The sequence below is a fragment of the Pagrus major genome, chromosome 4 (assembly GCF_040436345.1).
Source record: "Pagrus major chromosome 4, Pma_NU_1.0".
In the NCBI taxonomy this organism is placed as follows: domain Eukaryota; kingdom Metazoa; phylum Chordata; class Actinopteri; order Spariformes; family Sparidae; genus Pagrus; species Pagrus major.
The window spans coordinates 36,340,780-36,354,860 of NC_133218.1; the positions used below are offsets into that span (position 1 = coordinate 36,340,780).

The 14,081-nt window shown below is 41.1% G+C and overlaps 2 protein-coding genes across 2 annotated transcripts; one reads left to right on the plus strand and one right to left on the minus strand.

Annotated features, from left to right (window-relative positions):
* Nucleotides 1–4,419, minus strand: cdkn2aip (CDKN2A interacting protein). Its single transcript, XM_073465056.1, has 4 exons — nucleotides 4,355–4,419; nucleotides 3,664–3,913; nucleotides 3,455–3,579; nucleotides 1–2,337 (listed from the first exon to the last, which is right to left on the minus strand). The coding sequence occupies exons 2-4, from the start codon at nucleotides 3,909–3,911 to the stop codon at nucleotides 1,748–1,750; spliced, it is 963 nt and encodes a 320-aa protein (XP_073321157.1). The 5' UTR covers nucleotides 3,912–3,913; nucleotides 4,355–4,419; the 3' UTR covers nucleotides 1–1,747.
* Nucleotides 4,420–4,704: 285 nt separating this feature from the next.
* Nucleotides 4,705–14,062, plus strand: tubgcp4 (tubulin gamma complex component 4). The gene is made up of 18 exons (XM_073464742.1): nucleotides 4,705–4,849; nucleotides 6,094–6,222; nucleotides 6,487–6,609; nucleotides 6,691–6,744; nucleotides 6,870–6,926; nucleotides 7,283–7,362; nucleotides 7,923–8,124; nucleotides 8,208–8,373; nucleotides 8,465–8,589; nucleotides 8,679–8,729; nucleotides 8,812–8,917; nucleotides 9,798–9,905; nucleotides 10,696–10,840; nucleotides 10,933–11,110; nucleotides 11,890–12,024; nucleotides 12,123–12,239; nucleotides 12,328–12,467; nucleotides 12,657–14,062. Exons 1-18 carry the CDS (start codon nucleotides 4,772–4,774, stop codon nucleotides 12,661–12,663), a joined length of 2,001 nt encoding a protein of 666 aa, XP_073320843.1. The 5' UTR covers nucleotides 4,705–4,771; the 3' UTR covers nucleotides 12,664–14,062.
* Nucleotides 14,063–14,081: the final 19 nt, after the last annotated feature.

Consider the following 14,081-nt stretch of genomic DNA (forward strand, 5'->3'; position numbering starts at 1 on the left):
TCCAACTGTGTTCAAAGGAACTTTATTAATTATGACACCCCAATATTTTCAACAAAGCCAGCGGGTCAGTGTTTTTAAATCAGTGAGATTAAATAATGAAACAAAATAAAATCATCTCCTTTAGTACTTCTGTGTAAAGTACAACGGCTACTGTGGTTGGCCAAGAATTTCAGAAGAACACAAAAACTGTAAAGTACAGTCGATTCTTTGTAGCATTTCTTCAAGTGCAGAAAACATTTTGTTTAAATCACAGCTGAACTCAGAACTGGACTGACTGGAGCCCTCTGGTCACCATTATACCAACAGTATTTGGAGCGGTTTATGTGAACTCATTTTGGACATTTTACTACTTAAACTAGCAATAGACAACTTCTTTGCTATAACTTTAATCATTCTGAAGTAAATACGGCTTGCACAGTTTAATGGCTGTATGAAAATGACACCATTCACGTTAAGATTGGTTGCAATTGGCCTGGATTTTACCAGGAAAAAGGTCGAATTACAACAGAAAGGAAGCGCGTCTGCCATTTCTCTAAAACAACAATACTGAAAACTGAAAGAGGCGTTGTTTTCCCGGTCACTATCCCCAGATAACGGTGGAAAAACTGGAATAACTGTGGGAGGTGAAGAGGAAGAGAGATAGAAACCAAGGTAAAACAAGAGTTATCAGACGGGCATTCACTCGATGGAGAGCGCGCCGGTGTGAAGAAAATAACAAAAGCTGCCGTGTGTCTTAGTCTGCCTTTTCATAACACTGAGATCAGGATTTCATGGGTGTCCAAATAACTTCAGTGAGGTCCAGTCCTGCTCAGCTTAAGTGCGTGTCGAAATACAAATGCAACCTGTTACAGAAACAATGCCAGGGTTAATGGGTACCGTTAATACAAACAAATGTTGATATCTGACATGACATCTAAAAGTCACTTATGGTTTAAAAAACTCAAATATCAAATTAATGCCTGGATTTACACAAAACATCATTTTCAACCTGTATGAACACTAAAGCCAATGTCATCATGTTCAGAAAAGTCACAGTGACTCTATTTGTATTGTACCCTGGCAGAGGAAACAAACAAAAAGAGACAAGTTATTGGTTTGTCCACGTGACTGTTGTTTCCCTTGTAAATGAAAATCTACACAAACAAAAGAGCAACAACGTGAGGATAGAAAGGAAGAAACTGTTGGTGTGACTGCACAGGTTACACTCGTGAACACAGCAGAATAAAACCCGTCACGACAGGAATGAACAAAGGGGAAAAATACATACACGACAAATAATCACAGCAATATAGTGCGATACATTCTCCTACAATATCAAGGGTGGCATTCTGACATTCCTTGATTTGGACTTAAACTGTTTTGACTTCTGGTTGTTTGAGGCTGTTTGACTTGTAATGATGGCACACAATCCAAAGCACTTCAATACACTGTTCACCGTCTATAAAACTCTGTAAAACTAAAAGCGGTTGAAAATGCTGTCGATACAGTAAAAGACTCTTTTTTTGTTGTTTTGGAGATGTATCCCAGATATTCGTTATTCGATATTTGTGTGTCACCTCTACTATGACCTATGCCAAAGTAGATTGTGATGGTTAAATTTACTCAGTGATCAGTCTACGATGATGTTCAGCTGCATAACAGTCTGGTCCCGACACCATCATGATTTTTTTCAGTAGCTCCATTAATTGTCACTTCTCCAGGCTTCAAACAAGCATCACAGCAGGGCAAACGTTACAAAGTGTCTGCTCTATGAGGAGCCGTCTTCCAGCTGCTCGTCCTGAAAAGGGTAGCTGAGTGCAGGAGGAAAGCCCTGACTCCGAGGCTGTTCATCCAACAACATCAAATCCTCCACATCTCTCCCTTTGTACCTCCGTCTGCAGATCTTTACAGTCACTTTTCGCCCCTGAAAAGCTTTTAGGGCCTCTTTGGAAGCCATGGCTTTGGCAGCTGACTCATCACGCCCATATCCTGTCCCCATGTAAACAGTCTGACAGCGAATCTCACACACGTGGCCTTCCTTCTGCGTGCGACCTGCGGGGAGACCTGCAATGTCCTTCAGTGGCACAAACACACAGGACAGGGTCTGTTTACACGACTCCACGCAGCTCCGGAGTATTTCAAAATGGTCCAAGTTGGGGCCGAAGCCCCCAGCCGACACCAACTTCCAAGCCACTGCCTTGTAGAGGCGGTTGAAGAAGGGCTGGTGCTCTGCTGGAGCCTGAGGAGGAGGTCCTGATTTTTGACCCGCGGCCCGTGTAGCTGTCCTCCCAGCAGGTCGACTGTCGAGCTCATTAGGCCCACATTTGGCTTTCTTCACACAGCTGTCAGCATCGGCCTCTGCAAACAACACAACAGGAAGGACAGTGATGACCGCACAGAGAAACAGCGTTAATGAGGAAACAGACTCCAGCCTCCAGCCTCAGGTGTGGGTGTGTAAAGAAAAAAACCTGCATGTAGGTAATTACACTGGGACCCTGCTGCAATAGAAAACAGCCCTGACACATGGTGGTGGTCCATAACAAGCTACAGACTGTTTGTTTGTATGCACAGAGTACTTTCCACTACTGAACTTATTCATAGCTAATCACATCATTTATAAAGGCTATTTAAGGTGACCATGTCACTGGAATCCTTACATTTCTTCTGGCTGAACGGCAAAAAGATGTTTAGTACAGTGAGGTTCAAAAGCCTGAGACCACATCTAAAATATTGTTCTGTCGCATAAACCTGGACGTAATCAGAATGTTTGTGGTGGTGCTGGATGGCACCATGTTGAGAATGTGCTTTTATTATTTTGTCAACCCACATGTAAATATATGTTGGTGTTAAGGCAATCTCAGGACCAACTGGCCTCACCTTGAGTGTCCAGGTACTGTATCATGTATGCAGTTAGATGCCCTACCAATTGCCGATCGAACATAGGCGAGGGAGATTAACACCGATGTATTTTGTAAAATAAAAAAATATTTCCTTATACTGTAGCAAATTAGTTTCTGTACAAAAGCCCCATTGGCTATAAACAAAAAAAACAAGGGATCTTGAAAAAAAACAACCTGATAGACTAACAAATGAGTGTGGTCAAAGACTGTGTTACTGCTCTACCTGGGCTACCTGCGCTCTGACAACCTCCTCTAATATACAGTCGGAGAGATCATGGGGCACCATGTGAGAGCTCCATTACAAAATATAACAAACCCACAAGACAAACAACTTAATAAACTTAACATCTAATGGGGTAATAAAAATACAACTTTCACTATACTCTGTTATATTTTGTTTCCTGATTGTAAGAGCCAAACCACTCTTTACAAACAACTTTAAACATAATACAATACAATACCACTATTAACCACAATTCTTACTTTGGTGTCATTTTCAAGCTAAAATGATAGAATGTCACAAAAGCGCTGAAAGTAAATACAGTCTACTTTATTCAAACTGTGCAGTGTGTTACCAGTCGTGGCGCTCCTCTTTCCTTTGGCCATGACTCCATCCATTGTGGTTCTGTGAGTCGGGGCATCTATGACAACTATCCCCTCACCCATCTCCTTGATCTTGTCCATCACAGCCTGAGGATAGCTGAGGGATGAAGAGAACAGAGACAAGTTGAATCATCGTCTGCACGCATTGATATTTGCAATCTGCTCTGTCAGTGTTTCTTACCTGCAGCCCAGGAAAACGTTATTGGCCCACACCATGGACAGAGACAGCAGCCTGTCCAGACTGCTGCTGGGGACTCCCGGCTCCACAGTGGGGAAAGTCTCCATGTTCCTCAGGATGAACTCTCTACGAGCCACCCACTGTTTGTTGGTCTCACAGTAGCCCCTTAAAGTCTCGACCCACTGGGCCAGCTGCGGATTCTGGCCCAGGTAATCTGAAACTATGTCCTCTCCGCTCCTCTCCCCCGCCATCCCTGCAATAACAATAACACGTCAAACGAGAAGCACAGAAAACCCACACTTGTTCATTCCTTTAAGTGGCAAGTTAGTACAGCTAGCTTGAATCAGGCTAACTGGTCTAATTAAACCAAGCAACTCTATAGATTACTTGCTATAGCTGAATACCTACTAATTAGCATGTTTAGATCTGGTGTTTTGTTGCTAACTTGCCTGATAGTAGCCCAGTTAAGCTAACCGTGTACTGTTTTCAGGAGTGCCACTGACAAACTGACTTTAGCAACTAACGTTAACTTAAGCCAAGCGGCTAGCTAACTCTCAACAGCGCCGCTTAAAACCACACTGATACATTTTACCATCGAGATAACAAGATTAAAATAAACGCGAGTGGCGTTAATATCCAAATCTTGCACGAATAATGTGTGAAGTAATCATTTTGACTGGTAACTACGACATACCAAGCTCTCTCCGTTGCGAGGTGTTGCTAGCTAGCTACATGACCGAGTGATGACGCAAGATTGACGGCGCTACGTTCGCACGGAATGGACTACATTTCCCAGAAGCGCAGTACTAGCTACCGGTTGCCCAGCTAACTTTTTCTTTATTTGTTTACCCACATAGCTTATTTAAGCCCTTGACGTCGTCTCCAGGATCACACGGACGACTAATAGCCGCGTATTATATTTGTGACATTTTAAAATTCAAGTAAAACGATAAGCAAAAGCGAGCGAAGTAGCAAGCAGCCTAGCTCCCGTGATGCTTTGCGTCGCAACGTCACCAACCCGCGACAGCTCGGGCGGCAGTTTGTTTTGGTTGATGAATGAAGCTCGCCGCTGCATGATTGTCAAATTTTAGTCATTTGAAGTTGAATTATAATGATTCACGAGCTGTTACTCGCGTTAAGCGGCTACCCGGGGACGATCTTCACATGGAACAAACGAACAGGACTGCAGGTAAAACTGAAAGACTGCGGCTCTCCGACTATGCGACGCTAACGTTAAGTTGCATGTTAGCTAGGATGTTTTCTACTTGTCAAACCCTGCTGCTTCTGCTACACAGGCCAAACATATTGAATTATATCATTGCGTTTAATGCCAGTAACGTTATAGTTATACATTTGTTATAGCTAGATAAAATTCAGCAATTACAAGTGATACAGTACTGTATACAGTCCCAGGCTACAAACTGCGCTGTTGACTTTTTATCTGCCTCAAATTATTCAGAACAACCAGGGTAATTTAGAAATGAGGAAACATTTGAATTAGGTTTTATTATAGCTACCTGCAGAAGAGAAAATAGAGCCTATAGTGAACTATAATAACCTATAGAGTTACAGATTGTATTGCTAGAGCTCTAAAGGTGTCAGACATATACAGCAAGCAATAAAAAGGCTCCAGTTCACCTAACCAGCTGTTTTTGGATTGTGGGTGGATCCAGTGCAGAAGAAGGGGAGATCATGCTAATTCAAAGGGGCATTATGTAGTTTTGGAGAAGAAATTTAAACTCAGAATCTTAATATTAACAATATTAATGAGGTAATAATACAGACTTTATATGTGGCAGGGTCCGCCACATGTAAACAAAGTAAAACAGTATGAAATTGTGTTGTCCTTTAAGGTCAGTTTGTTTATTCAGTCATTAAAACAAATAAAGTTTGTTTATTTAGTTTGTTTAGGCAGAAAAAAAAAGATTTTTCTCTTCTGACAAAATTTTTTTCCCGAAAACTACAGAGTGCACCTTTAACACTGAAAGTGAGGTGACTGTATCATAACCAATAAACAAGCAAGCAATTATTGGTGAACTTTCTACAGCCTCTTCAGGCTCTGATACAGCATCTTCTTATAAATGTATCAAATTAAATAAGTACAGCAGTTAAGTACGTTGTACTTAGTAACATTCAATCACTGGTTAAAGAAAATTTTGACACTAAGATTTTCATTTATGCTGCAAATGAATATTGGCTCCAAATTTTGGTTATTGGTCACCTTCATTTTTAATAATCGGTGTTGGCCTGAAAAATCCATATCAGTCGACCCCTAGTTTGAACTTGACTAGTCGATAGGCAGAGGAAAGAAAGCATTGTGGTGTTTTGTACGCCACAGTAATCTTTGTATATCAGAGGCACATGCTGTTCATTTATTTTTTTATTTATTGTTTTTTTTTTTGTTTGAACATAACCACTTTGTTTGACCCACAGGTGTCACAGGACCTTCCCTTCCTTCACCCCAGTGAGACCAGTGTCCTCAACCGGCTCTCTAAACTGGGCTCAGATTACATACGCTTTACAGAGTTCATAGAACAACACACGGGCCATGTGCATCCACAAGTGAGTGAATTCCTTATTAGATATTAAGCTTGTAAACATTTTAACTCTAAAATGACAATTTAGACATGCATCTTTTTAGGAATCCTGACTATTCATTCAATGTAACTTTTTAGTTAAACTTAACTATCAATGTTTGGCTGCATTTGTAGTATTGTTGTTCTACGAATATATACAGTCATACCTTGACTTTTCTATCTACTACAGGGTTTTTTCGTTTTTCATAAAATGAATGCATTTTACATTTTTTTTCAATTTGTTCTTCAGGAACATCACACAAACCAGCCCAACCAGACAGGACTTCATGGAATTTACTTGCGGGCTTTCTGCACAGGGCTGGACTCCATGCTGCAGCCGTACAGACAGGCCCTGCTGGACCTTGAACAAGAGGTAAAACGATGACGCAGCTAGAAAGAGTAAATGTTGAGTAAATGTGACAGGATGCTCATTTAACTTGTGTGTATGTTTCAGTTTCTTGGAGATCCACATCTGACAATATCTCATGTCAATTACAAGCTTGATCAGGTACATTTCTGAAGAGATCATTTAAGATTTTACCGTTGAAAATATACTAAAGAAACTCTCATTGGAAAGTCTTTCCACAGTGTACACATCTGTTTGTCTAACACTGTACTTTTCCATTTGTAAAGTTTCAGTTGCTGTTTCCTTCAGTGATGGTGGTGGTAGAGACTATAAAATCACAGAAGGTAAGGAGTGTTTATGAAATAGTTGACCAGGAAATGTAAATTCAGTTTGGAGCACAGTGCTGCTAGATGAACATGATTGGGAAAGGGGAAATTGCTCAACTGACTGATTACGACAGGCTTCACCAGAGAGCCGCAAAAAATAAAGAAAAACACACCAAGAGACCAAAGTTATTCATCGAAAATTGAGAACAAAAAAAATCTTATTTGGTGGGAAGCAGCAGTGACATACCAGCAGAGGTAGCTCTGTGGGAGCTTCCTGAAGAAAATGACTAGAAAACTAGATCTGTACAAAAGGTAACACCTGGGTTTACAGAACTGACAGTTGTGTACACTTTGTCTTGTGTGTGCTACTTTAGATCCATGGCTGTCAGATCCTGGAGACGGTGTACAAGCACAGCTGTGGGGGGCTTCCTCCTGTACGCATGGCCTTAGAGAAGTAAGTCAGCCCACTGTGGGAAAGACTTTAATCCAAGATTTAAAGTTGTGTTTACGTTGTTGGAGTAAGCTGTAGGCTGTTCTATAAAGATGGACGACATGACAGCTCCCCAAAAGTGAAGCCAGAACATCTCGATCGCCCCCTGGTGGCTGGCTGCAGTATAAGTCATAAACCCTACCCATCTGCTAACACTCCATGTTCGCAGATGGGACATGGTGCAAACTAAAAGCTCAAACGTACAAGGTAAAAAAAATGTGTCTGAAGAACAGAATAACAAGTAGTAAACAAGTTGTATGTATTTTTTTATACAAAGTTTCCATTCTGAGGATTTAAACAAGTCATTATTGACATCTGATTCCATAGTGGAGTCAATGAAATGCTTCACCAAACAATTCTTATTCTGGACAGTATGATAATAGTAAAGGATTCATTCCTGCTTTTTACTTTGAACCGTTGTTTTACTCTACAATGAATGTCATGAAGTTTAATATGTCACACCAAGATACAAAAACATTTTTTGTGTGTCTTTGTTTTGTTGTTTTCTTTTACACATCCTGCAGGATTCTTGCTGTGTGCCACGGTGTGATGTACAAGCAGCTAGCAGCCTGGATGCTGCACGGATTGCTGCTGGACCAAAGCGAGGAGTTTTTCGTGAAGCAGGGGCCCAGTGCAGGAGGAGCTGCTGCCAACCAGGAGGAAGAGGAGGAGGACCTGGGGCTGGGAGGCCTGAGCGGGAAACAGCTCAGAGAACTGCAGGACCTGGTGAGAGCTGAAACCCCGACACTCGACAGGAGCTGAGTTTGTGTTGAGGAGTCTTCATGATCTCTGTGTTTGTTGCGGTGCAGAGGCTGATCGAGGAGGAGAACATGTTGGCTCCGTCTCTCCAGCAGTTCTCACTGCGGACAGAGATGCTGCCTTCTTACATTCCCATCCGAGTGGCTGAGAAGATCCTGTTTGTTGGAGAATCAGTCCAGATGTTTGAAAACCACAACCACAGCCCATCTAGAGCTGGTAGTCTACAGTGCTATGATCTAAGCAAAGTCTAGTTTTTGTCTTTATCTCACCAAGAGAATCCAACACATGGTTGTTTTGTTGATTTTAGGCTCCATACTGAAGCACCAGGAGGACCTGTTCGCTGCAGAGCTGCACAGACTCAAACAGCAGCCTCTCTTCAGCCTGGTGGATTTTGAAAATTTGATTGATCACATCAGGAGCACAGTGGCAGAGGTGAGCTCAGATACTACTGTGCAATAGATAGTTAAGCTTCCACGCTCAGTGTGACTAAATGAAAACGTCACAATCTGTCTAACTTGCAGCATCTGTGGACGCTGATGGTGGAGGAGTCAGACCTGCTGGAACAGCTCAAGGTACATATGAATCACTCCTGGCTCTGGCTCACAAATCATGAAGTGAGGAATAAACAGTATTAATGTTTGTATTTGCTTCCAGATTATTAAGGACTTCTACCTGCTGGGTCGTGGCGAGCTCTACCAGGTCTTTATTGACCTTGCGCAGCACATGCTGAAGACGCCTCCAACAGCCGTCACTGAGCACGGTAAAATTTAATGTTTAGACCTGACTCAGATCTGTGAAGTTTCACTCAGGCTCAGATGTTTAGTTGATACAGAATCATTCTGTAGCTGTTGCTGCTCCCATTTTCCCACCGATGACAACCAGCAACCACAACAGTCGAGTCATATTGACCCAATGGCATCACGCTACATATGGGGATGTTATTCGTGCTTATATGTTTTGCAGGTGAAAACAGAGCAATAGGCACAAACTACTGAGAGAACAGTGGTGGCTTCATATCAGCCTCTGATTCACTGTTTCACTGGTTTTGGTTCTTTTTTTAAGGGAAAAAAATGTTTTTTTGTTTTTTTGATTTATATTACTGAAAGAAATAACGAAGTATCATAGTTAGGACTATCAAAATAAATGATTTACTGTTAAACTGTTATTATATAACATCCCCAAAACAATCAGCATGTGATGTGCAAAATAAATGACTGTTAAATGATGTTGTATATATGAGTAAAAGACAAGTCAAACACATGAACTCAGAGACAAAGTGATGTTTATTTTTATTATTACTGTAGAACAGTGTTGGTAATGAGTAGCTAAAGGTTTACATTTGAAGTTTGATGTTTCCTCATTGATGTTTTGCATTTTTAAGCAAAAATGTCAAAACATTTACTGGTTCCAGCTTCTTAAATGTGAGGATTTGCTGCTTTTCTTCATCATTTCTGACAGTAAATGAAGAGTCTTTGGGTTTTGGAGCATTTTTCCTAATTTTCCAACATTTTATAGAGTAAATGATAATTCGTTAAAATAATCAGCAGATTGATTGACAGTGAAAGTAGCCGCTGTCAGCCGCAGTGACAGCGGTCATAAGAAGGAGCTGTTTGTGTTCTGATGTGTTTTCTGTTCCTCAGACGTGAACGTGGCCTTTCAGCAGGCGGCTCATAAGGTGCTGCTGGACGACGACAACCTCCTGCCTCTGCTGCACCTCACGGTCGACTACCAGGGCAAAGACAGCAAAGGTGTGCTGCTGACACACACACGCGCGCGCACACACACACACACACACACACACACACAGCTCACTGTATATGTTCATGATATAAAAACAATTCAGGAGACTGAAGGACAAGTCTTTATTTAGGAGTTTTTATTTAGTGTTTGGCGCCACCCAGTGGCTTTATGATGTAATTATAAACGGTTACACCACAAACAGAGCAGCTGGGTCATTTCATGCCAACTCACCCAAAATTCAGAACTTTTCCCCGTTCATGTTGTGAATTTTCTTTTTCTCGTTGGAAGTTCTATCAAATCCCACAGCTTTACTCGAAATACTTTTTGAGTTATGAATTATTGAAGTTTGGCGCTCTGAGCAATTTTTCAGCATTTTTAGTGTTTCTTTGTGTGTTTTCTAAACCTCACATATCGCTTATTTTTCTATGGATTGGGTTGAAATTTGTTCTGAACATCCAAGAGACACTAAAGAAACTTGGCAGCATTCCAAAGAGAGTTGATTTTAAGGTCTAACCTGACCATGCCGTAACAATAAAGGCAGTTTAATAGTTTAAAAGAGAGTACCAGGAGCTGGACGAGCTGTATGGAGACATTTTTATTTTTCCCTGGTTGTTTTTTTGTTTTTTTTTTAAACATTTTAAATCAAGTCCCCATCTACTTCAGCTGTTTCGGAGATTGTGGACTACAAAACTTCACCCGACCCGAATCAGACTAACTTTCTGCTGTCTTCCTTCTCTTGATCTCTGTAATGTTGTCTGATTTAGTAATCATCATTATTGTATGTATGTATTTTTTCAGAGTCGACGGGCCCCAGAGACGGAGCCACTCCTCCACAGGAAACCTCCCCTCGCGAGGTCCCGCCCACAGGCTGGGCGGCTCTCGGTCTCACCTACAAGGTTCAGTGGCCGCTGCACATCCTCTTCACTCCTGCTGTCCTGGAGAAGTGCGTTCTCATTCGGTTTCATATTTACAGCATTTATTCAGTTGTTTGTTGAGTGCAGCTGTTGAGCCTCCTCTCCTCTCCTCTGTGCTCAGGTACAACGTTGTGTTCAGGTACCTCCTGAGCGTTCGGCGGGTGCAGTCGCAGCTGCAGCACTGCTGGGCTCTACAGATGCAGAGGAAACACCTCAAGTCCAGCCAGACAGATGCTGTTAAGTGGAGACTACGCAACCACATGGCCTTCTTGATCGACAACCTGCAGTATTACTTACAGGTGATAAAAGTGAAGGAGGCACCACATGTGTAGACAATATGTGTGAGTGCGCATTTCCCAAAGACAAACCAGTGTTTATAAAAACAGACGGAGAGTACAGCAGAGCAATCTTGCTCCAGTTCGCTTCTAATATCATCATCAGGAGATTCACAGATTTAATACTGCTGCTGTCTTAAAGGTGAGAGAGAGAAACTAGGATTGCCAGCGGGCCAGACCGTCTTGTTTTAGCTCAGGCAAGTGTGTCTATGGGATTATTTTCTTATGATTGAGTCACAGCAGAACAAGCCCTCTCATCAACAGAAATCTCACCCTGGAAAAGCCACCACTACTTTGATGAACATTTCTTCACACTGTTATGGTACCAGTGCTTGGAGCGGCCAAAAAGGATGAGAGTCTCACATCACAGCAATAATCCGTCACATCATGATTCAGTGAAAAGTCTTATTGAATGTGACATCACCAAATATATTTCAGTGAAACCGTTAGTGGCAACGTTATCTGGCACACTGACAATCCAACATTTGACACTCACATCTGTTCTCAGAATATGAAAAAACAAGCCTCTATTCATTTCTGTTTTCTAGTGATTTAGTGAAATAGAAAATGAAAATTAATTCTTTAAATTTCTGTCATCCCTTTTTGAACGTTGAAAAGAAAAACGCCTTCAATTTCCAATTTTAATTTTTTGTATCTTTAAAATGAGAATTAATTAACCACTCAACTGACTAAGAACTACACAGACTGCATCAACTGAGCTGTTTTCCTGTTGTGTGTCTCAGGTGGACGTGCTCGAGTCTCAGTTCTCTCAGCTGCTCCAGCAGATCAACTCCACCAGAGACTTCGAGAGCATCCGTCTGGCCCACGACCACTTCCTCAGTAACCTGCTCGCTCAGTCCTTCATCCTCCTGAAGCCGGTATAAATCACTCAGTCAAACTATATTGGAACTTCATCAACTGCTAAAAATAATCTCTTGTTTCTAACTAAGACCGTTCGTTCACTTCTGTCCTTCAGGTGTTTCACTGTCTGAACGAGATCCTCGAGCTGTGTCACAACTTCTGCTCGCTGGTCAGTCAGACGGTGGTGTCGCTGGACGAGAGGGGAACTGCTCAGCTGGACATCCTGGTCAAGGTTAGTCGCTTTTAATGCGACTCCTCATCTGTGTAATGACGTAAAACGTAAAGATATGTTTTATAATACCACCACGTTTAAATTTCAGGGCTTTCGACGCCAGTCCTCCTTACTGTTCAAAATCCTCTCGAGCGTCAGGAACCATCAGATAAACTCTGATCTGGCTCAGCTGCTACTGCGACTGGACTACAACAAATACTACACACAGGCTGGAGGCACCCTGGGCAGGTAGGACAGACTTTGAACCATTATCTTCTTATTTTAACAATGAATCTAGTGATCCTCTGTGACTGTTATGTTTGGTAGGATAAAATGTCCAGGTGCAGATTATTCACAGTACCCGGCACCTTTTTGTAGACTGCTCCTATCAAACAGGCTCAGCATTAATGCACATATTTGATTTTTCTTTCTTTTTAGTGTTTAAGACGAGCGCCAAGGATTCAGATCTGTGTCCATCTCTGCTGAACTCTCACACTGAACAGAAGAAACTCCCATCAGTCTCGTCCTGCTTTTGCCTTAACTAAAATACTGCAAGTGTCGCATGTCTGTAGCAAATATCTTGAAAGAGTCAGTTCACCCACATTGTTCAGTCATTTTCTGACCTCAGCTCCGGTGTTATCCAGCAATGCAGACAGTTTTTGGTGGACGGGATTTCGTTTGAGGAGCTGACAGCAAAGAAAAATGATAACAGCAAATTGTTTGTTCAAACGAAATGACCTGACTTTAGTGAACCAAATTTTCTTTGGTTTTATAAAAAAAAAAAAAACACTTTTGTTTGACAAACACGTTTTGGCTTGTGGTCGTCCTCAGGCTCGTCCTTCATTAGTTTTCAACTGTCACTTTCAATAGTAACCTACAGTAGGCCAAACTTATTTACATGTGCTTTATAACCCTGAGGTTTAAGTAAGGATTTTTTTTCTGGTGATCCATTTTCTAAGTCTGATCTAAATTCTTTTCTCTCCTGTGTTTATGACTGGAGAACTGGTGAAGAAAGGTTTTGCTAAGATGACCCGAAAATGCTTAGTTTTTTTTTCACCAGGATTTTTTTTTTCTTGTGAAACAGTTTAAAAAGGAAAAAAAAAAGTCAGGAAGGAAATTTATTTCACACATGAAACAGGTGATTTTTTCTTCTGTGCCCTGGTGGGAACTCAAGTGAACTTTTTTTTTTTTTTTTTTGTTTTCATTTTTCAGAATATTTTTTTTTCTTGTGTGAAACGGTAAAATAAACTTCAGGAGAGAAACATTTTTTCATGCTTGAGACAGATTTTTTTTTTCCTCAGCAGAACTTTTTCTTTTTTTTTTTGTAAGGCTCATTTCGACCACTATACCAAACTTTTTTTTTTTCCTGCCCAGTTTCACATATTTATTTTTTACTCCTGAAAAAAAAAACGTTCTCATTCTGTTTCACAATAAGAAAAAAAAAAATGGGAAAAAATGTTTTCACAGATGGAAAAAAAAGGGGAGCTTTGATTATCCTGGCCAAACCTTTTGTGTCCACCAGTTCATGAAAGTAAAAAAGTATAAAAGTATATTCATAAACACAGTAGAGAAAACAACTTAGATCAGATGTAGAAAATGGATCACCAGAAAATAAAAACTCTGCACATGAAACATTTAATTGCTGTTGAATTTTTAAAGACATATTTTTAAATTCTGAGAATATAACACACATTTATTCACTTCAGTGTGTTTGGCTGGAAGCTCTTCTCAGACAGACCTCTGCACGTACACCTGACACTGTCTGCAAGCTGTGAGACAACGACAGCTGAGTGGGGAAATGTTTTCTGTATCTCACTGTTATTGTATAAAGTGTAAATATTAAAACCTTGTATGTACCATCTT